The sequence below is a fragment of the Elephas maximus genome, chromosome 20 (assembly GCF_024166365.1).
Source record: "Elephas maximus indicus isolate mEleMax1 chromosome 20, mEleMax1 primary haplotype, whole genome shotgun sequence".
NCBI lineage: Eukaryota > Metazoa > Chordata > Mammalia > Proboscidea > Elephantidae > Elephas > Elephas maximus.
This window is the reverse complement of record NC_064838.1, coordinates 49,736,678-49,760,963: the sequence shown is the minus strand read 5'-3', so window position 1 is coordinate 49,760,963 and position 24,286 is coordinate 49,736,678. Positions and strand designations below refer to the sequence as shown.

General features: G+C 39.4%; 1 protein-coding gene across 2 annotated transcripts in view; it reads right to left on the bottom strand.

Annotated features, from left to right (window-relative positions):
• Positions 1-24,286, bottom strand: part of LARS2 (leucyl-tRNA synthetase 2, mitochondrial) — a 195,036-nt gene that overhangs the window by 133,461 nt on the left and 37,289 nt on the right. For both annotated transcript variants that reach the window (XM_049862438.1, XM_049862439.1), the window contains exon 5: positions 21,623-21,683. In XM_049862438.1, the coding sequence (XP_049718395.1) occupies positions 21,623-21,683 (61 nt within the window). The remainder of the gene's footprint in view (positions 1-21,622; positions 21,684-24,286) is intronic.

The following is a 24,286-nucleotide window of genomic DNA, read 5'->3' as shown; positions in this document are numbered from 1 at the left end:
ATGCTAAAATTAATCAAGAGAAAGGGGTGGCTATATTAATATCCCACTAGCTGTCTGTCAGTTTGTTGTACTGTGGTGGCTTTCATGCTGCTGTGATGCTGGAAGCTATGCCACCATTTTTGCCTCATATATCCCAGAGCTGGAGTCAGGAAACACCAATGTGGGGGGGAGGAGGCAAGAAAAGCCAGCTTTCTCTAACCAAAAGATCAGGAACGGGAAGCCCAGAAGGTAAGAAAACCTCTAGACAATAACTGCTATTCTTCTGCCAGCACCACAGAGAAAACAGCAGCCCCATGCCCACCAGCAAAGGCTTAGTGAAAAGCCCACAGTTACACACTTGCAAGGCTATTATGAGGCACCCCAACCTCCCCACCAGAGTGTTATCAGAGGAAGCTGAGTGAGGAGCTAGAATTTTTAATTCCTACCAGGGATTTCAAATACCAGCAGGGTCTCCCATGGTGGACAGGTTTCAGTGGAGGTTCTAGACCAAGAAAGATTATAAAGAGGGAACTGGTAATCCACTTCCCCCAAAAAATTAGCCAATGAAAATCTTATGGATAAAAACAGAACACTGTTCAATACAGGCTGGAAGATGTGCCTCTCAGGTAGGAAGACACTCAAAATATGACTGGTGAAAAGCTGCCTCCTCAAAATAGAGTTGACGTTAATGATGTGAACGGAGTAAAGCTTTCAGGACCTTCATTTGCTAATGTGGCACGACTCAAAATGAGAAGCAAGAGCTGCAAACATCCATTAGTAATCGGAACATGGGATGCATGATTCATACTTTGTATGAATCAAGGAAAATTGGAAGTCATCAAAAATGAAATGGAACACTTAAAGATCGATATCCTAGACATTAGCAAGCTGAAATGGACTGGTATTGGCCATTTTGAATTAGACAATCATTTGGTCTACTATACCAGGAATGACATATTGAAGAAGAATGGCATCAAAAGGAGTATTTCAAGATGTATCCTGAAGTACAGTGCTGTCAGTGATAAGTGATAGGATAATATCCATACATATGCAAGGAAGACCAGTTAATTCGACTATTAAGCAAAGTTATGCACCAAATATTAATGCCAAAGATGAGGAAATAAAGTTTTTATGAACTACTCCAGTCCAAAGAATATTCTCACAATCCGAAGCTTGTCTTTTCACTTTTTTGGTAGTCTTTTGATAAACAAAGGTTCTTCATTTTTATAAGGTCACATGTATTTATTTTGTTTTCTGCTGTTTGTGCTTTTATTATTATATTAGATAATTCACTGTTAAAAGCTAGTCCCAACAACGTTGCTCCTGCATTTTCTTCTAAGAATTTTATAGTTTTTGTTCGCATATTTAGGCCCTTAAATCTATTTTGAATTTGTTTTTGTGTATGGTGTGATGCACAGATTCTGTTTCATTTTTCCACATGTGGAAATCCAACTTTCCTAACATCATTTATTGAAGAGACTTTTCGTTCCCCATCAAATAGACTTAGCACCCTTGTCAAAAATCAGTTGACCACAGATGTGTAGGTTTATTTCAGGACTCTCAATTCTATTCCATTGATTTATGTGTCTATTGTTATACAAGCAGGATATACCTTTTTTCAACAACACAAATGGCAACTATACACATGGACTTCGCCAGCTGGAATACACAAGAATCAAACTGACTACATCTGTGGAAAAAGATCATGGAGAAGCTCAATACCATCACATAGGACACCGGGGGCTGACTGTGGAACAGACCCTTAATTGCTCATACGCAAGTTCAAGTGAAACTGAAGAAAATTAAAACAAGTCCATGGGAGCCAAAGTACAACCTTGAATATATCCTGCCTGAATTTAGAGACCATCTCAAGAACAGATTTGATACACTGACTACTGATGACCAAAGACCAGAAGAGTTGTGGGATAATATCAAGCAAATCATACATGAAGAAAGAAAAACAGCTGAACAGGAGATTTCAAAGGGTGGTTAGAAAAGACGAGATAAGATATTATAATGAAATGTGCAAAGGCCTGAAGCTAGAAGACCAAAAGGGAAGAACACATTCAGCATTTCTCAAGCTGAAAAACTGAAGAAAAAATTCAAGCCTCAAGCTGCAATATCAAAGGATCTTATGGACAAAAAATTGAGTGAAGCAGGAAGCATCACAAGGAGATGGAAGGAATACAGAGTCGCTGTACCAAAAAGAACCATTTCAGGAGGTAGCATATGATCAAGCACCAATGAAGGTATTGAAGGAAGATGTCCAAGCTGCACTGAAGGCATTGGTGAAAAATAGTATCCAGGAATTTACAGAATACCAGTAGAGATGCTTCGACAAACAGATGCAACACTGGAAGCGCTCACTCATATATGCCAAGAAATTTGGAAGACAGCTACCTTGCCAACTGACTGGAAGAGATTTACATTCGTGCCCATTCTAAAAAAGGTGACCCGATGGAATGCAGAAATTATTGAACAATATCATTAATATCACATGCAAGCAAAATTTTATTGAAAATAATTCAAAAATGGCTGTAGCAATACATGGACCGGGAATTGCCAGAAATTTGGGCCGGGTTCAGAAGAGGGTGGGAACAAGGAATATCACTGCTGATGTCAAAGGATCTTGGCTAAAAGCAGAGAACACCAGAAAAATATTTACCTGCATTTTGACTATGCAAAGGCATTTGATTCTGTGAATCATAACAAATTATGGATAACACGCAAAGAATGGGAATTTCTGAACACTTAATTATGCTCACAAGGAACCTGTAACATAGATAAAGAACCAGCAGTTCAAACAGAACAAAGGGATATTGCATGGTTTAAAATCAGGGTTGTATCCTCTCACCATACTTATTTAATCTGTATGCCAAGTAAATAATCTGAGAAGCTGGACTATATGAAGAAGAATGCAGCATTAGGATTGGAGGAAGACTCATTAACGACTTGCAAAATGCAGATGACACAATCTTGCTTGCTGAAAGTGAAGAGGACTTGAAGCACTTACTGGCGAAGATCAGAGACTACAGCCTTCAATACGGATTACACCTCAACATAAAGAAAACAAAAATCCTCACAACTGCACCAATAAGCAACATTATGATAAATGGACACTAAAGTTGTCGAGGATTTCATAATATTTGGATCCACAATCAATGACCAGGGAAGTAGTAGTCAAGAAATCAAATGATGTATTGCATTGGGCAAATATGCTGCAAAAGACCTTTTTAAAGTGCTAAAAAGCAAAGATATCCCCTTGATGACTAATATGTGCTTGACCCAAGCCACGATATTTTCAATCATCTCATATGATGCAAAAGCTGGACAATGAAAAAAGAAGACCAAAGAATAATTAATGCATTTGAATTGTGGTGTTGAAGAAGAATACTGAGTATACCATGGCTGCCCAAAAAAACGAACAAATCTGTCTCGGTGAAAGTACAGCCAGAATGCTCCTTAGAAGCAAGACTTCATCTTGCTTACTTGGGACGTGTTATCAAAGGGGACCGATCTCTGGAGAAGAACATCATGACTGGTAAAGTGAAGGATCAGTGATGAAGAAGAAGACCCTCAACGAGTGGATGCAAAAATGGGCTCAAACATAGCAACAATTGTGTGCACGACACAGGATTGGGCAATGTTTTGTTTTGTTATATGCGCGGTCATTACAAATCAGAGCCAACTTGATGACACCTAACAACAATGACAACAACATATTAATATCAGATCAAGTAGACTTTAGAGCAAAGAAAATTAGTAAATCCCCAAGAACATACAGCAATCTCCTAAGTACATATGCACCAAACAGCAAAGCGGCAAAATATGTGAAGCAAGAATTGACAGAATTGAAAAAAGAAGTAGACAAATCCACAAGTACAGCTGGAAACTTCAACACCTCTCTCTTAACGATTGGTAGAAAAACTAGACAGAAAACCAGCAAGGACACGGAAGAACTCAGCACCAACCAACAGGATTGAGTCAAGATTTATAGAACATTTCACCCAACAATAAAAGAATGCATAGTCTTCTCAAGCACCCACGGAACATATGGCAAGATGGACCATATCCTGGTCCACAAAACAAACCTCAAGAATTGAAACCATACAGTGCATCTTCTCTGAAACCAATAAGAGAAAGATAACAGGAAAATCTCTAAATATTTGGAAACTAAATTACACACTTCTTAATAATCCATGAGTCAAAGAGGAAGTTTCAAGGGAAATAAAAATATACATTGAACTGAACGAAAAGGAAAATATGACACTTCAAAATTCACTGAATGCAGCTAAAGCAGTGCTTACACTAGAAAAGAAGGAAGTCTCAAATCAATAATTTAAACTTTCATTTCAAGAAACTAGAAAAATAACAGCAAAATAAACTAAGCACGCAGAAGGAAGAAAATAATAAACCTGTCATTAATGAAAATTGAAAACAGAAAAATAATAGAGAAAATCAACGAAAAAAAACCTGATTCTTTGAAGATATCAATAAAATTGATAACGCTCTAGCAAGATTGACAAAAAGAAAGAGAGAAGAAACAATTATTAATATTAGGGATATCACTATAGCCCCTGCAGACACCAAAAGGATAATAATGGAATACTATAAACAAATCTACATACATGAATTTGAAAACTTAAGATAAAATGTACCCATTCCTCAAAAAAGTACACACTACCACAATTCACCCAATATGAAATAGGTAACTTAAATTTAAATAGCCCTATAACTATTAAGGAAATTAAATTTGTAATTAAAAACCTCCCGAAAAAGAAACTCCTACCCAAATAGTTTTGCTGGAGAATTCTACCAGTTGAAGACTTAACACCAATTCTATACAATCTTTTCCAGAAAATAAAAGAAAAGGGAACCCCTCTTAACTCATTCTATAAAGCCAGTACTATCCTGATACCAAAACGAGACAAAAATGTCCCAAGAAAACTATAGATGAATATACTGCATGAATATAGATGCAAAAATCCTTAACAAATACTAGCAAATAGAATTGACCAATATTTAAAATGAATTATACACCATAACCAGGTAGGGCTTATTCCAGGGATGCAAGGCTGGTTTAATACTCAAAAATCAGTCAAGGTATTCCACCATATTAGCAGACTAAAAAAGATGATATCATTTATTGCAGAAAAAGCATTTGACAAAATTCAACACCAACTTATGATAAACACTCTCAGAGAACTAGAAACAGAGGAAAACTCAACTTTAAGATAAAGAATATCTACAAAAAAAACTAGTTAACATCATGAATGCTTTCCTTCTAAGATCAGGAACAGGACAAAGATGTCCATTCCCACCATTCTACTCAGTATAGTACTAGAAGTTCTAACCAGCTCAATAAGGCAAAAAAAAAAAAAAAGGAATAAAAGCCATACAGATGGGAAAGGAAGAGATAAAACTGTAGATGCTATGATGGTCTACACAAAAAATGTATGTTAAAAAAAAAAAAAAAACTAGAACTAATAAGTGAGTTCAGCAAGCTCACAGAATAGAAACAATACCAACACACAAAAATCGGCAATATTTTTGTATACCAGCAGTGAACACATACAAACTGAAATTTAAGATACAATACTATTTACAATCACTAAAAAAAAAAAAATATTTATGTCTACATCTAACAAAACAAATTCAGGGTATGTATGCTGAAAACTACAAACCCTGATGAAAGAAATCAAAGAAGAACTAAATAACTGTAGAGATATTCATGTTAATGGATTCAAAGACCCAACATAGCAAAGATGCCAATTATCCCCAAATTGATACATAGGTTTAATGCAATTATTATCAAAATCCCAATAGACAGAGATGAGATTATTCTAAAATTTATATGGAAAGGCAAAGGAACTAGAATAGCTAAAATAATTCTGAAAAAGAAGAATAAAGTAGAAGAAATCACTCTACCCAATTTCAAGACTTACTATTATACAGTTACAGTAACCAAGGCAGTGAAGCACTTGGTGGAGAGAGAAAAACATAAATCAATGGAACAGAATTTTGTGACTTCTAAGAAAGGTACAAAAGCAATTCAATGGAGGAAGGCTAGTCTTTTCAAAAAATTGTTGGGATTTGTATGATCCAAAGGCAAAAAATGAACTTCAACCTAAACCTCATACCTTATATAAAAATTAATTCGAGATGAACCAGATTTAAATGGCAAACTATAAAACTTTTAGAAGATAAGAGAGAGAAAAATCATTAGGACCCTGGGCTTATTGAAGAATTCTTGATGAAAGTTCCAATTCCAAAGAGAATTTAAAGGCAGCTAACTCTTAGATGTTAGCTTAGGTGCAAACAGTTAAGCACAGCACTACTAGCCAAAAGGTTGGTAGTTCAAACCCAGCCAGCAGTGCCCTGGAAGACAGGCCTGAAAATTTCCTTCTGAAAAGTCATACCCTAGAAAACCCTATGGAGCACAGTTTCACTCTGCACACAAGGGGTCACCATGAGTCGGAATCGACTTGACAGCAACTCATAGACAGACTCTTCTTCCTAAAGAGAAGTTCCAGTTAGTACCAAAATACCACCCAAGGCTTTAGGACCGTGTCTTAGGCTGGGTTCTCTAGAGAAGCAAAACGAGTAAAGCATATAAATATATGCAGAGAGAGATTTATATAAGGAAATGGCTCATGCGATTGTAGAGGCTGAAATGTTCCCAAGTCCATGTATCAGGATAGAGGCTTCTCTCAATTCACGTAGCCACAGGGGCTGGTGAACCCAAGATTGGCAGGTTGGTGAGCGGGGCTCTCACTCTCAGGCTGTGAAGACTGACAAATTCCAAGATCTGCAGGTAAGCTGACAGCTCAAATTCCAAGAGCCAGAGGTCAGATGAACAGGAGGCAGCACAGGATCCACAGTGAGCAAAAGAGACAGAATGTCTGCTTATATTTGGATGCAGGCCACACCCCCAAAGAAACTCCCTTTCAATGACTGGCTACTCGCAGCAGATTCAATCACGGGAGTGATCACATATAAACACTAAGAATCATGGCCCAGCCAAGTTGACACACAATCTTAACCATCACAGGCCTTCACAATTTTACTCCAACTTTCTTGAATGTGATTCTCCTAAATGTGTACTCTGTTCCTCTGAGGCTACATCACTTGCTTCTTCCCTGAGACAACATAAATTTTGAATCTTGAAAACATGCTGAGAGAAATCAGACAGTCAATAAGGGACAAGTGCCTGATTCCACTTATATGAAATATCTGGAATAGGCAAAGGTATAGAGACCCAAGTTTATTAGTGGTTACCAGGGGCAGGAAGGAACAGGGGAAAAGGAAATCATTGTTTATGGAACAGCGAGTATCTTAAATTTGGCAACAGGTAAGGCTGATGGTTACACAGCATGATTAATGTTATCAATGTCACTGAAGTGCAGACTTAAATGATGACTTGGACACAATACAGGAGAGGTCAGCACAACTGGACTAAAACCAAAAGCAAAGATGTTTTCTGAAAACAACCAAATGCTTCCAAGGCTAGAGTAGCAGGGACAGGGGTCTGGGGACCATGGTTTCAGGGAATGTCTAGGTCAACTGGCATAATAAAACGTATTAAGAAATCATTCTGCATCCCACTTTGGTGAGTGGTGTCTGGGATCTTAAACTCTAGCAAGCGGCCATCTAAGATGCATCGCTTGGTCTCAACCCACCTGGAGCAAAGGAGAATAAAGAACACCAAAGACACAAGGTAAACATGAGCCCAAGAGACAGAAAGGGCCACATAAACCAGAGACTCCATCAGCCTGAGACCAGAAGAACTAGATGGTGCCCAGCTACAACCGATGACTGGCCTGACAGAGAACACAACGGAGAATCCCTGATGGAGCAGGAGAACAGTGGGATGGAGACCTCAAATTCTCGTAAAAAGACCAGACTTAATGGTCTGACTGAGACTACAGGGACCCCAGAGGTCATGGTCCCCAGACCTTCTGTTAGCCCAAGACTGGAATCATTCCCAAAGCCAACTCTTCAGACAGAGACTGGACTGGACTATAAGACAGAAAATGATACTGGTGAAGAGTGAGCTTCTTGGCTCAAGTAGACCCAAGGAACTATGTGGGCAGTTCCTGTCTGGAGGCGAGATGAGAAGGCAGAGGGGGACAGGAGCTGGCTGAATGGACACGGGGGAATACAGGGTAGAGAGGAGGAGTGTGCTGTCTCATTAGGGGGAGAGCAGCTAGGAGTATGTAGCAGGGTATATATAAGTTTTTGTATGAGAGACTGACTTGATTTGTAAACTTTCACTTAAAGCACAATAAATTTTTAAAAAATGAGTTGGCAAATGTTTTATATATATTTTTATCCCAATTAAAAAGAGTTGTTTTTTTTTTTCCTTGCCTCCTGCCTCTATATAAGCTGAACCCCTCTACCTGGGAAGTTTCTTTAGCTACCTCCCTCTCTGGCTCAAACAATCCCACCCATTCTTCAACCCCCACTGCCACCGCTACTTCCTCAGGGAAGGCATCCTTTCCTGACTGACGTCTGTCACCTGAGTCTGAACTCTGCCTCCTGTGCCCACCCTGTCACTTCATTTTTACCTCGCAGCACACTTACTTTGCATCCTCTTCCATTACAATCATCACCTCCTCTCGTCTGTAGCTCTAAAAGACCAGCGGATGGCATATTGCCTCAGTGCCTGGCCCGCTGCCCCGCATGTACTAGTAGCTTGGTAGTTTAGTAATAAAATAAAAAAACCTTGAGATTTTTACACAGATATAAAGGAAAACGCTGCTTTAGCTATTTTTTTTTTCAAATTTGAGAGCTGATAGGTACGTGTCTGAAAGTCACCTAAAGCACCCAGATGCTTATTTTTGCTCTTTGACGTATCGTCCTCATTTCTCCACTTCCCAAAAGCTATAATTTGAAGCATTTTTCTGGTGTTGTTCTGAGTTTTTTAATTCACCAAATTAAATTCCATTGACATCTGCTCATGGAAATACCCCATAGAAACAAATGGGTTTATCAAATGAGTTGTTTGCTTTGTTGTTTTAAGTTTGTAAAGTGACAGACACCTTGTGGAGGTATTTGTAAACAGTTGTACCCTGGGCAGAAGTGGAGAATCAAACCAAAAAAAAAAAAAAAACCGGAATAGGCCAGAGTAAAACACTGACCATTACGCAAGGCTAACTGGCACTTTTAACGAGGTGTTTTCCATATTATGTGGAAAGCTGTGGGGACGGCGTTCCCTCTGGAGCTCCACACTAGGGTTTCAGGTTATCTTTCTTATAAGGCAAACTCATTTAAGAGACGCCAGATGTCCAATCACTATGAAGGATGACCCATTCCAGGATGAGAGTTATAGCATCTTAATAGCTCTGAATTAACTTTTCAAATAAGCTTTCAAAGTTACTGTTAAACACCTTATCCTTTGTTTGAAGATTTATACACAGGAACAAATTTTAGGTCTAGAGAAGTAGAAAACTTTTCTGCTGCACATAGGGCTTCTCTGAGCTGTGACTAACTCAACGGCACCTAACAACAACAGTAGTGGGGAGAGACGGAGTTGTTATCATAAAAGGACACCCAGAGAGCTTCTGAATGCTGGTAGTGTTTTATTTCCTAACCTGTGCCTATCTGTTTTTGCTCTAGTCCATATATGTCTAATATTTTACAATTAAAGAAGTTATAAGAATTTTTTATATTTGCAAAAGCATTGCCTATTTTTTTTAAATTGTGCTTTTATTATTCATCTATGGTCTACCTTACGTCAGAAAGAATTGAAGGTAGACCTCTATTTTGATCCCAACTTGAGGTTTGGGAGCATAACCATTCCTAAAACCCTTTTTTCCTAATAAAAACACAAAATCACAAAACTACTGGATCAGAAACTCTGGGTGGGGGCCCAGCAATCTGTGCTCAAACGAGCCCTTTGGTGATTCTGATTCTTCCTGTCTCAGTCATCTAGTGCTGCTGTAACAGAAGTACCACAAGTGGATGGCTTCAACCAAGAAATTTATTGTCTCACATTCTACTAGGTTAAAGTCCAAATTCAGGTGTCAGCTCCAGGGGACAGTCTTCTCTCTGTTGGCTCTGGAGGAAGGTTTCTCGTCATCAATCTTCCCCTGGACGAGGGGCTTCTCAGGTGCAGGGACCCCGTGTCCAAAGGACATGCTCTGCTGCCGGTGCTGCTTTCTTGGTGGTATGAAGTGGTATGAGGTCCCCAACTCTCTGCCTGCTTTCCTTTTCCTCTTGAGAGATAAAAGGTGGTGCAGGCCACACCCCAGGGAAACTCCCTTTACATTGGATCAGGGAGGTAACCCAAGTAAGGGTGGCGTTACAATCCCACCCTAATCCTTTTAACATAAAATTACAACCACAAAATGGAGGACAACCACAGAATGCTGGGAATCACGGCCTAACCAAGTTGATACACACATTTCTGGGGGGACACAGTTCAATCCATGACACTTACCTAAGTTTGAGAACCACTGGTATAAGTAAATGCATATAGAAACCTTGTTATTTTTACAAAATAACAGTTTCCTCTTCAAGACCTTTTAGATATTACTTCCAAACACCCTTAAAGCCCACTGTATTCTTCTAACTATAAACTAAAAACCAAACCATTTGCCATAGAGTCAATTTGGACTCATGGTGACCCCATGTGTGCAGAATAGAACTGTGCTCGGTGGGGTCTTCAAGGCTATCATCTTTTGGAAGCAGATTGCCATGCCTTTCTTCCAGGTGCCTTGGGGTGGGTTTGAATCACCAACCTTTCAGTCAGTAGTCAAGTGCTTAACAATTTGCACCACCCAGGGACTACTTCTTGCAACTACCTGTTACCTGTTGCCATCAAGTCAATTCCGACTCATAATGACCCTATAGGACAGAGTAGAACTGCCCCATAGAGTTTCCAAGGAGCGCCTGGTGGATTTGAACTGCCGTAGCACTTAACCACTACGCCACCAGGGTTTCCTCTTGCAACTACAGGCATTTATTATATCAAAGTTGTATGTGGCAGATGGGCAAGACTGATCTGGAGACCCAATTCAACCCTGGAAAGAGAAGTTTTATACCCTTATTTCCTAAGGTATTTAACAAGTGATCTTATGTCTTCCAATAATGACATGAAGTATTCCCTTGGAGAGAAGATGAGGCTCAGAGAGGCAAGAGATCATGCCTATCATGTGTTAAACCTAAGACCCATCACCAAAACCTAGGCCTCTGGTATAAGAGTCCAAGATCTTGTCTCCTAAAAGCACTTAACAAGCATTCCATCAAGAAATTCTATTCCCATTAACCAGAATGTACACACTTGAGAGGGATGACCTGTCTGGGCTCATGACCACCAGCCGGGGCTGTGGATAAAACAAACTACCACTTGGTAGAGGCACATCTACTGAGTGGCCCCAGGAGACCTCCTTTTGTCAGGAATGAAAAACACTAGCCTGGCTGAGGCAACAAAACACTTACCTCACATGATTTAAGCTGGCAAGCACTGAACTGGCACAGCTCTGCCTGAGGTCAGCTACATGTGTGCTATATATTAAGGATGAGATGTGGTTCCTGACCTCAAGATGACTACACTTCTGAGCACTAACCCTCACACACCAGCACCAACCTTCCTATTAACAGGTAGGCACTAAAAGAGAAGCTGTTAAACCATGTCAGCGAAAACAAAGGTACCACTGGTACTGATCAAAGGATAAGCCTCCAGGAAAAGGTTAATTTTCTGACGCTGAAGGAGAAGAAGTAATCCGGAGCCAGGGATCTGCCAGACAAACCCTGCTTCACCTCTGTAAGGACCTGAAAGAGGACTGAGAGTCAAATACATGTTGACAAGTCAACCCCAGCCCTGTGAGTCTCACACTGGGAGTCTTCTCTACCATGTTGCAGGTACTTTCTTGCCTCAAGTTCTTTTTGTTTTAAACAAATCTTTGATTTCATTTTAAATAAAGAATTTAAGAATATCTTTCTATTATTCTGGAGGCCTCATTATTTCATGAGTTTAATCTTCCTTATCAAACTTCTAGTCTTCTATGTAAATAAACTGCCAAGGTATTAAGGGCCTGGAAGCAGTAGTAATTTCATTTTGTAACCCGACAAATCACGGTGTCTTCAGAAATAAATTCACGCAGGTATGGTCCAAAAAACTCATGTGTTTTGGATAGAAAGCGGGAACTGTGCTCCCAAACCATGGCAACAACATGGGGGTGGAGAAGAAAAGGCCAAAACAAAAATCGACCCAAGTATAAGCATACAAATCTGCAGTATAAAAAAAAATTCTTACAAGACAACCAGGGAAATTTGCAAACTAACTGGTTTCAATGATGTTAAGGTATTATGTTGTTGTTAGTTGCCATCAAGTCAATTCTGACTCATGATGACCCCATGTGTGCAGAGCAGAACTGCTCCATAGGGTTTTCAAAGCTGTGATCTTTCGGAAAGCAGAGCACCAGGCCTGTCTTCTAAGGCACATTTTGGGTGGACTGAGCTGTCAGCCTTTCAGCTAGTAGTCAATTGCTTAACCATTGTGTCAACCATCAAAAACTTGTCGCCGTCAAGTCGATTCCGATTCATAGTGACCCTAGAGGACAGATCAGAACTGCCCCATAGGGTTTCCAAGGAAAGCAGCTGGTGTACTCAAACTACTGACCTTTTGGTTAGCAGCCAAGCTCTTAACCACTGTGCCACCAGGGCTCCATTTGTGTCACTCAGGGACTCCTTATTAAGGTATTCTAGTAAATTGTTTAAGGTATGATAAGGAGCCCTGGTGGCACAACAGTTCACCACTTAGCTGTCGACCAAAAGGTTGGTGGTTTGAACCCATCCAGTGACTCTTCAGGGAAAGACCTGGTGATCTGCTTCTGTGAAGGTTACAGCCTAGAAAACACTGTGAGGCAGTTCCACTCTGTTACATGGGGTTGCTCTGAGTGGCATCGACTCAACAGCACCTAACAGCAATGTTAGTGTAATTACATTAAAAAAAGAAAAACAGGACCCCTCAACTTTTAAATATATACTGATGAAGCTATACAAGACTTACAACTTGCTTCAAAATAATTCAGGGTGGGCGGATGTAGATGAAATAAGATTGGCGATGTAACAGCAATTGTTGAAGCTGGATGATGGGTGTCTAGGAGTTCTCTAGCCTAATTTCACTTTTTTAGTATAAGTTTGAAATTTTCCATAATAAAAAATTACCCAAAGTGGGGAAAGCAAGTAGAAAAAGAGGCAGGAGAGAAAGTGGACAGGAAGAAGGAGAGGAAAAAGAAAGCGGGTAAGTGGAGGAAAAGGGACGAGAGAAAACAAGGGGAAGGAAAGAGAAGGATGAAAGGGAAGAAAAATGGAAAGAAAGTGAGAGAAACAGAAGCAAAGGGATCTGTGCAGGTGGTGGGGATGCCACAAGCCTCCTGGAGGCCACCCAACTTTATGGCAGGCTCAGTAGCGCTGAGGTACAAAACTTAGAAGAATTCAAAGTCCCAGAAAAATTCTGTTAGAGCACAGCTCTGCTGTGGTTCCGCTGCCGGCCCTTCTATTCACACACAACTGCTTTCACAGCTCTGCAAACAACCTCCCTCTGCACCTTCTTAGCTCACAAGGCCTGAGGGGAAGAGCGTGGTGTCACGTTTTCAGTTTATTCAGTGGAAATCTATCACAGCGGACAGCAAGTCCTGTGTTTTCCTGGCATAGAAATTTAAATCTAATAAAAATGAGTGCAAATAAAAACTCATAGATTTTCACAATAAAGAAACCCAAGAAAATGGCCAACTTTTGATTAATACTCCATTGAAGGAGAACAAGAAAAGTTAATCCAAACATCATTTACGGACAGAATTGAGTCCTGGACTATGTTTCCTTCTGGCTTTGTTTAAATTTTTCAGTGGAATATGGTGTTTGAGGGTTGCTCCGCAAGTGCCACAAACAAATAATAAAGCCCTCTTCTGGCAGATTCCACAGGTATTACTCTAGATCCTATCTGGTTTTTACTTTTGTTTTTTCCTTCTTATATTTGTCTGACACTGAAGGGAACCCCTAGGCACTGCCCCCAAAACACTTATCCAGATAATTCCTGATAAGAATCAGATACCAGAGGTCTATTTTGATGAAGACCCATAGTTAAGGCCTGATCTAGAAGCAGCCCAGGCCCCCAGAGCAGTGGTGGGATGGTAGAAATCAACATCAGAGACATACCTGCTGCAATGGGCCACACCAAACAACTCAGAAACTCTGTCCTGTGTCACGAGGAACTATGCGGCCATTCCCTTGGGCCAGTACATGATCACTAAGGCCATAACCTGAACCCATGAGTGGAATGCAGTCCACACCTTCTCCTTAGAAAGGCTGACAATTATTCCACAAAGTGAGCGCTACAAAAGGAACATTTCTCAATCTCAATCTCTGTCTCTCTCTCATTACAGAGTTGGAATCTTTACTCTTCCCCAATAGATGTTCAGCTATTCAAATTCAGCTTTCAATTTCTTACTTTCCATCTTCCCAAGGCAAAAAAGCTGCTTGGGGAATAACAGCCGAAAAAGTGAAATACAGTGCTGTGCTAGAAGACATCATTTGATTATCATTCTGGCTCACCAGAAATGCGTTAATTCCAGAAATACACACATTTTTTTAATCCAGAGAATTAAGGTCCCTTATGGAAGAATGAGAGCTCTAGTGGCACAGTGTTGAAGTGCTCGGCAGTTCGAACCCGCCAGCTGCTCTATGGGAGAAAGATGTAACGGTCTGCTTCTATAAAAATTACAGCCTTGGTAACCCTATGGGGCAGTTCTATTCTATCCTACAGGGCCACTATGGGTTGGAATCGACTAGATGGCAGTGGGTATGGAAGAAAGATGAGAGTAAAGCTCAAGAGCTGGACGATTACAATCCTACAGAGCTTCCCACCCAGGGAGAGGCAGGAAGAATGATGCTATGACCCAGGTTTCAAAATTGGTTTTCTCCATCTGGGGGAAAGAGACAACATTTCTGAGCCACCTTATTTTCAAATTATTCTATTAATTGCCAGCTAGCCATATGCTGAATTACTTGGTTTTTATGAGATTTTAGGATGTTACTTGCAAAGGGCACAATAAAATAAGCTATTCTTCTACTAAGCCACTTTGCATTTACCAAACAGATTGTAACGGCTAAATCAAAAAGCACTCATGGACTTCTGGGCAAGATGGCATCATGAACACATGCATCTAAACTCATTTCCATTACTCCCATTGAAGTGATCAACAAGACATAAAAATGGGGAGCCAAGAGGATTGCACCTTACTGGAAATAACAGAAGGTGCCATCAACATGCCAGAAATGTCAAGAAAATTTCAGCAGAGAGGATCAGACTGAAGGAAAGCACTGTAAACCGAACCACAACTCCCCCTCCTAACAAAAGGCTGGCTTCTTGAGAAGCAGGGCTCTGGCACCCCTTACGCAAAAGGGCAAGGTCCAGACGGGATGATGAACCATGGTGCAGATACGGAAAGCCCACATACTGGACACCCTCTGGCCGTGGAGGCCCAGGAGCATTTCGAAGCAGTTATGGTCACAGAGTTATTTATGATGCCACAACTCATACCTGGGCAAAGATCAGACCAAAGGAAAAGATATACCAGGAGCAGTGGATTCCCCAAACCCAGACTGAAATAAATGATGCAGGAGGATATGATGCAGTGATTATAACAATTACATCTCCCACTCCACTCTCCTCAGGCTGCTGGACCTCTAAATTGACACCCTAGTCCGCCTGACTCAGGAAACAGGGGAACAATGCACAAGGTGTCTGTGAAAAGATCCTGAAACAAAGACAACACAGCATTCCAAACTTGTGAAAAGGATTTACTACAAGAAATGAAAATAAAATATCAAGAACATCTCCTGTATTCTCAAGAAAATTTATGAACGTATATGGAAGATAAGCAAAATAAGAAGAAGGAAAAAAAAAAGCATCTGGCTGAGAGCTATGAGGAAGAAAATGGGAACCAAATGAGATAAAGGAAAATAATAATTCTAACAATGCAATACCAAAAATACTATCTGCATAAGAAACCAGACAAAGCAACATCAGTTCTGTGGAAGATGGAATCAGTGATGTGCAAAGCAAACGTGAGAAGTTCTTTTAGAAAGAAGAGAAAAACCAAGAGACCAAAATCATGAGGAGGTGGTGATAACAATGGCAGACAGTGAACGTACGTATACACACGGATAGTCGGTGCTCCTGAGACAGGTACTACACAACTGCCGTAATGAAAGGCCCACCACTACGGATCAAAAGTGGTTACTAAGCACCAGGCAAAACTAAGATAAAAGCATCAACACTGAGCTACATTCTGAAGAAAATTTTAAATGGCAAGGACAGAGAAAGAAAGAATCCAAATATCAAAAGGCAGGCAGAAAGATAACATGTAACCAAAATAGACAATTCTGGCTGGCCTCAAACTTCCTCATCAAAAGACAATGGATGAGGTGGTGGTGTTTACACAAATGTCTGCATGTGGTTAAAGTACATAGAACTACACACACACACACACACACACACACAAACAACTGCATATAAAAGCAGGCAAAATCTAAATAACATCTGTAGTGTAGTTAATGTATTATACCAACATCAATTTTCTAGTTTTGGTATTATATTATAGCTCTGTAGGATGTTATCATTAGGGGAAGCTGGGTGAAGGGTACATAGGATTTCTCCATACTATCTTCCTGAGGCTACAGTTACTAAAAACAAAAAAACATAAGACATCAGATCAAGGTCTACTACAGAGATCTGAAAGAAAAAGATAACGAACAATAAGTTGCTGCTCATACGTAAAAACAGAAAGTCATTCTCAGTTATGAAAATAATATATGACTCAAGAGGATCCAAAGAAGACTTAAAATAAAATTTTCACAAACCAAAATTTTAGAAATGGGCAGTCATACTCTAAAAGGTTTGCTGATGAGCACTGAACCTATTTAAAGGGCATTAAATTTATAATTATTATAAGTATGATTTAGAAACTGAAAACAAATATCAAATATCATGCTTGAAAAATGATACACAATTGAGAAAATTACAATATGGCCTAAAATCTCAGAATATACCAAAAAAAAAAAAAAAAAAACCTGCAAAATAGGCTTATAAAGTGGGACGTATAACCACCTGCTAATTTCCTTACCTTATATAGAAAACAAGAAAAAGATACTGTTTTATTTTTTATGTTGATACTAAACATATGTTTAAAAAGAAAAAAAAAAAAAAAAAACCAACCTTAACAGTAGCTTCTAGCAGGATTTAAAAAGAGAATTGATTTTTTTTTAATCTCTGGAGAGAAAAAAAAAAATCTAAAATGCAAGGCGTCACTTAATATGTCTATGTTTGTGTCCCTGTGTTTTTCTCTTCCAACACACACTCTTAACTCCAAACATCCTCTCTGACACCAACTGCAAATCCAGTTCTTTTTATTCTGGTCCTAGTCACCCAAAGCTACGTCAGATATCACAAGTTAAATGGCACAGTTCTCCAGACTCCGAAGTCTGCGTAAGAATTGAGAGGCCAGTCACCAATTTGGGGGTCCTCAGGACTCTCAGATTTCTGACTACCTGGCTACAAATTACCGCCTTGGGTTCGATAATTCCCTAGAATGACTCACAGAACTCAGGAAAGTGCTATACTTATGATTACAGTTTTATTATAGCAAAAAGGATACAAATAAAGGGACGCACAAGGCGAGGTCTGGGAGAGTTCCCAGCATGGAGCTTCCACCTTCCAAAAAAAGGATCTATCACCTTCCCAAGCACTGATGTATTTCACCAACCAGAAAGCTCACCAAGCTTCAGTGTCCAGAATTTTTACTGGGGTTTGATTACACAGGTATGACTGATTGAATCCTTGCCCACATGGTTGAACTCAACCTCCAGCCCCTAATATCATGTGGTGGGTCTTTCTGACCTGGCCAGTCCTCATCCAAGAGTCACCTCATTGGGTGACTAAGCACCGAATCAGGCATGGTCCAGAGAACAAAGACACTCTAATCACTGAGGAAATTCCAAGGGTTTAGAGGTTACCTACCTCCCAGAAACAAAGGAAAAACACCAAATTCTTTGGTAAAGTTAACTGTATACTCTACACTATCAAAAAAAAAAAAAGAAAGGAACTCATAAAACTTTGCCTAAAAAAGTCTAATTAGAAAATAACTACCGGCTATGGAAATAATAGCTTATACTTTCCTATCAAAGACAAAGATTCCAAATTGGTCAAAAGAAGGTTTCCCCCATAGGTCTTTGCCCATCTTGTTAATTTTTTAATTAATTATACCTACAATCGATACACCTTAAGAAGCAGACAAAGAAAGGTTCAATAATGGAAGTGGAACAACCAGAATGGAAATAACGAGAATGATGACACAATGTGGAAAATGTAACCAATGTCACTGAGCTGTATGTATAAAAACCAAAAAACCAAACCCATGGCCATTGAGTCAATTCCAACTCACAGTGACCCTACAGGAGAGAGCAGAACTGCCCCGTAGAGTTTCCAAGGAGCGCCTGGTAGATTTGAACTGCTGACCTTTTGGTTAGCAGCTATAGCTCTTAACCACTGTGCCACCAGGGTTTCCAAAAGCAGTATGTATAGAAATGGTTAAATGGGAATCTTAATTTTCACCAAAAACTCAATAAAATATTTAAAAAAAAAAAGTTCAAGGTAAAAAAAAAAAGGGGGCAAAACATACCAGGGAAATAGAAACGTAAGAAAGTAGTGACACTGTTAATATCAGACAATAAGATGAAATTCCTGTTAAAGGTATTAAAACCAACTATAAAGCAACTGAGTTGTAATCGACTCGACGGCACTGGGTTTGTTTTTTTTTATAAAGCAACTATAATTAAAAATACAGTGACACCTGTGAGAGTTGCACCTCAACAGGACGGCCTTGTTTTTCCAGGTCTCACAAGTTTTCCACCTTTGACAGGGTGCAGACTTACTACCTTCTCTATCACTTTCTATTAGTGGGAAATATTTGAGTTTTCTTTCTCTGACAGGTTTCTGCCTTACAAATTCTCTGCTTTCACAGGTTTTACTGGACTAAAATAATTCCAGATGAGTTAAATGTAAAAATGAAAGAAAATATAAATGTATCTTATCCCAGAGAAGGCCCTTCCAAGTATGTTTCTCTGTGCTAACAAAAACGCCACCATAAACAAAATGTAAAGCAAATGACAAACCGAGGAAAAATATTTGTAAGAAAACAAAAACAAAAAAATCATTAAGAAAAGGACAAACAACCCTTACCTAAATGGGCACAAGACCTGATTAGGAGACACACACACACACCCCAAATTCAAACATTCAGTAAACACATAAAAAAAATCAACATCACTGATAATAAAAAAAATACTAATGAAAAGAATTGTCTAATAACTTTTCCAGGGGCAGATGTTGTACAACAGGCCACGCAGGACGCTGCTTTGGGGGCATAAATTTGTAGAGCCTTTATGGAGGATAACCTGCAATAACAGTAACAACCCATAAAGTTGTTCACGGCTTTTTTGAAAATTCATATTAAGGATATAATAAAATATGTACACTCAGATTTCTACCCCAAATGAGGGGTCGGAGGGGGTGTGAGCACAGCAAACATAAATTGGCCACTGGATTAGATGCCCAGTCCTGCCACCTGGGTGACTGGCAATAAAATGGCATCAATAAAAGTACGTACCTTTCAGGGCTTTCTAGGGCTCCAAAGAGACAAGCATGTAGCACCTAGCACAGTGCCTGGTGCGTGGTCAGTGCTCACTACCTACTAGGTGGTGGTAGCAGGAGTGGTGATATTTATCTACAACCTTGCAATATAGGTTCGACAACCCTTATCTGAAACACCTGCAGCCAAATGTGCTTCAGAATTAAGAACTTTTTGGATATGAAAAGGTAGTAACACTGCATGTACCCACTAGTCTGGGGCAGCGCCTGGTATTCAGCTGTGTCATGCTTACGGTAAAACATGAGTATTCACTGGGAGACAGACATCGATTCAGGTCAGGTTTTACAGTCAAATGAGTCATGGTAAAAGTTTTGGTTTTCAGAGCTTTCTGGGCTTCAGATGTGTCTAGCAGGGATTGAGAACCTATATTTATAACAGAGAAACATCAGAATCTATGTAAATGTGTAATAAAGAAGGGATAGGTTAAATAAGTTAAAATGTATTCATAAGATGGAATTATAAAAAGTTACTTTTTCAAAGAATATTTACTGAAATGGGGAGATGTTTATGAACACCAGGTAAAAAGAAGCAAGACAAAAATCTATGCACTGTGAATTCAATTTTATAAAAGTAAATTATATAGATGTTTATAATTCCAGGATAAAAGACTGCAAGGAACCATACCAGAATGCTAAATTACCCACAATGACTTATATTCTGTATTTTCTAATTGTCTGTGTTAATCTGGAAAATGATTCAATAATTTTTTAAATCAGAACTAGGCTAGTTATCATCCTAGAGGGTTATAATGAGTCCATCTTCGTCCTCAAGGAATCTACAGTCTCACTTGTGAAGGCCTCTGTTTACTCAATATTACTCTGTATTACTCAATTCTCTCTGCCTCAGATTTGGTTTCATTTTATATCAGCTATTCTCTCCTGGAGCCTCAGGACACCCTGACCCAGGCACCAGGATTCTTTTACACCTCCGCTAAATGGAACACTGGTGACCTTGCACGTCAGTAGTAAAAATGGCATCGGCGGTACAATTAGAACTTGATTCAGCCCATGCCTTTTCATTATGAAGCAAAAAAAGGAGAGAGAAGAAAAAAAACAAGGCCTGTGCAAATGAGTTTGACTTTCTTTTTCACTGTACTCGTCAAATCTCAATTATTTAAGAAATTGTTGGGGGAGGAGGAGAAGACATTTAAGTTTGTTCCAAGGACTTCTCATGAGTGAAAAGATGTCTGTTTAACAGGCCTAGCAATGAAAGCTCAGTCATTTTGTGAAGTAAGCAGGATACTAAGAGGAATGATGACATCGGAAGGGGTCCTTCATGGAGGGGACAAGCAGGAGTTCACCCTACCTAAAGGCCACTCATCATGCCTAAGGGGTGGGACTTTCGCCAGAGCTCTAAGGCCTTCAGTTCATGTTTAGTGTGAATGCTCCTCACATCCTAGCAGTCTTCGGTAAACTCCTCCTCTGTCTGGAATTCTCCACTGGTTTAATATATAGTTTTAAAGCATTTTACACCGAAAGGAGGCATTACAGGTTGTTATGAGCCCCATTCCCGAATTTGGGGAAAAAAAGGTAAATGTTAAATCAGCCTAACACCTAATCACACAAAAGGATCAGGTGGGTATTATTTAATGACTTTTATATAGATCAAAATAGTCTTTTTAAACCACATTGCTGAGGACACAAGAAATCCTTGTACAAAGCTTTTGCAACATATAAATCATAGGCAAGTATGAAGTTAAAGAAGTTAACTCTCTTAGCTGAATCCCAAAGAAAACTGCTCATTTGCAGGCAAATTACCCACTCTGAACACTTTATTTGTGGAGTTAATCCCCCTCTCCTGCTTCCTGCCTTTCCTGCTTCTCTTCTCCCAACCCAAAGAAGAGGGGCATGAAGTAAACACGCACAGTTCTCTATGCAATCAGGGCCTTCCCTAACCTAACAGCCTGCCAGGAAAGAGGGTCACCTTACCCGATCCCAGCTGAAATACAGGCCCAGTCGATCAAGCTGTTTCCTCATGTGTTGAATATTACTGTGAAACAAAGGAAGAAAGTCTGTTTGTTTGTTTGTTTTGGGGGTGGAGCCATAAACAAACTATACTTTGGGATGTGATAGGAAACTGGTAAAGCCTAGATGATTCAAAAGACAGAACTGTGTTATTTTTCCTGACAGAAAAAATTAATCACTAAGAATCAGTGGAAATACCAACACATAATAAGATATCTATCAATTGGATATAATCAGAATCCACAAGAAACCATATTAGTCTTTGATCCCAGGGACTACCCATTCCCCTGGCCATTCAGATAGGCAACCCTTTTGATACATGCACGCCTGGCCCATCAGTATATCTGTAATCTGCAATATATACTGTACTCGTCAAATCTCAATCAATTAAGAAATTGTTGGGAGTAGAGGAGAGGTCATTTGAGTTTGTGTCAGGTACTTCTCGTGAGTAAAAAGATGTCTCCTTGACAGGCCCAGCAATGAAACTTCCGTCATTGTGTGGTGTAAATACTGTCATTTTGTGGAGTAAATTTTAAATAGATTCAAAAGAAAAACTCTAATGTCCAAACTAGGGGAATTCAAAAGAAACTGCATAGTGCTTTGTCAATCAAAACTAAAATGGTCTACCAATTAGGAAAGAGAGAAGTGAGTTGATCAACTTATAACATGGAACAAGGAAACCATTCTTTTTTTTTTTTTTTTTTAAGAAAAAGGACTAATACTATTCAGCCATAAAGAGAAATGAAGTCCTGATACACCATGCTACAACATGGATGAACCTCAAGGATATTATGCTGAGTGAAATAAGTCAATCACAAAAGGACAAATATTGTCTGGTCTCATGTATAAGAAATGACAGGAATAAGCAAACAGAAACCAAAGTTTATTAGTGGTTATCAGGGCAAAGGAAACGCTGGTGGCATAGTGGTTAAGAGCTATGTCTGCTAACCAAAAGGTCGGCAGTTCAAATTTACCAGGCACTCCCTGAAAACCATATGAGGCAGTTCTACTCTGTCCAATAGGGTCGCTGTGAGTTGAAATCGACTCAACAGCAATGGGTTTGGTTTTGGGTATCAGGGCAAAGGGGAAGAAGAGTCATTGTATGGGAAGTAATGACTTTCTGTTTATGGTGAAGGGGTATTTAGCAACTGATTAAGGGAAATGGTTGCACAACATGATTAATGCAGATGATATCATGGAGCTATAAACCTGAAAAAGTTTGAATAGACAATGTTGTATTATATGTTTCTACCACCTACGGACAACCAAACATCTCATGGGATTTGTTTTCTTGGTTCAGAGGTTTACGGTCATGGTTTCATGGCCCAATATTGATTTTAGTGCTTCTGTTCTACCTCCTAGTTCACTGCGTAGTGCCTGGGGTCTTAAAAGCTTGTAAGCAGCCATCCAACGTACAACAATTGGTCTCTATTCACCCGGAGCAACAGAGGAAGATGGAGGGTCAGGAATTGAAGGACGAACTGGAATAAGTATCCAACTGCTTCCATAAACAACCTCCTCATTTGCCAGAAGACCAAACGAACTGGATGGTTACCCAGCTACCATTAGTGAATAGTCTGATCAAAAATTCTAGGGAAGTATCTTGACTAAGAGGGGAAAAAGGGAGGATGTGGTACAGAACTTCAAATTCTCATGTAATCAGGCCTTCCAGAGCCACTGAGGCTGGATGAACCCCCCAAAACTATTGCCCTGAGGAAATCTTTAAACCTTAACCTTAAGCTGAAACTATCTCCTGAAGTCATCTTTAAACCAAACAAAGTTTTGCTTAATTAGAAAAGAATGTCCGCCTTGAGCACTGCATTATCTTAAAGAATTATCTATATGAGAACAAACTGACAACAGCAACTCAAAAGGTTAGATGAGAAGTTTAAGGGCAGTGAGTTTGTGTTGATAATGGTGAAACAATTCAGAAAATGATTTTAAGAAAGGTGGCACAACTTGAAGAATGTAACCAACGTCACTGAATTGTATATGTACAAATTGTTGAATTGATTATGTTTTACTGTATATATTTTCGCCAAAAATTTTTTTAAAAGAAAAAGGACTAATTCATTCTACTGCTTCCTCTTTCAATTCAAGTAGACTGAAAGTAAGAAAAACCATCAAAGAGCCCTCAGGATAATCTCTGATTAGCTAATAATAGCTCATTTTATTCCAGACCCCGTGCTAAGCATTTTGTAGATAACTGTTTAATCTTTACCCAGTCATATGAGGTAGGAACTATAACTATTTCTCTTTTACAGATAATAAAAATGAGGCACAGAGATTACGTGATTTGCTCAAGGTGATTATCTAGCAAGAAAGAAAGGTATGACTTGCACCTAAATGGCCTGAGTCTAGGGCCATCTTCTTAACTGCTGTGCTTTAGTGCATGGGTTGGTAAACTTTTCCTGTAAAAGGTCAGATGGAAAATATTTTCAGCTTTGTGGATCATATGTCCCTGTTCCAACTACTCTGCCACTATATAATGAAAGCAGTCACAGACAATATGTACTGTATTCTTACAAAAATAACACGCACCTTCTACATCTGCTTGCCAGCCTAATTTCCCCACCCCCCTTGAGGTATTTTCGTAAGCACACTAAAAATTAGCATAGTGTGCTTAGG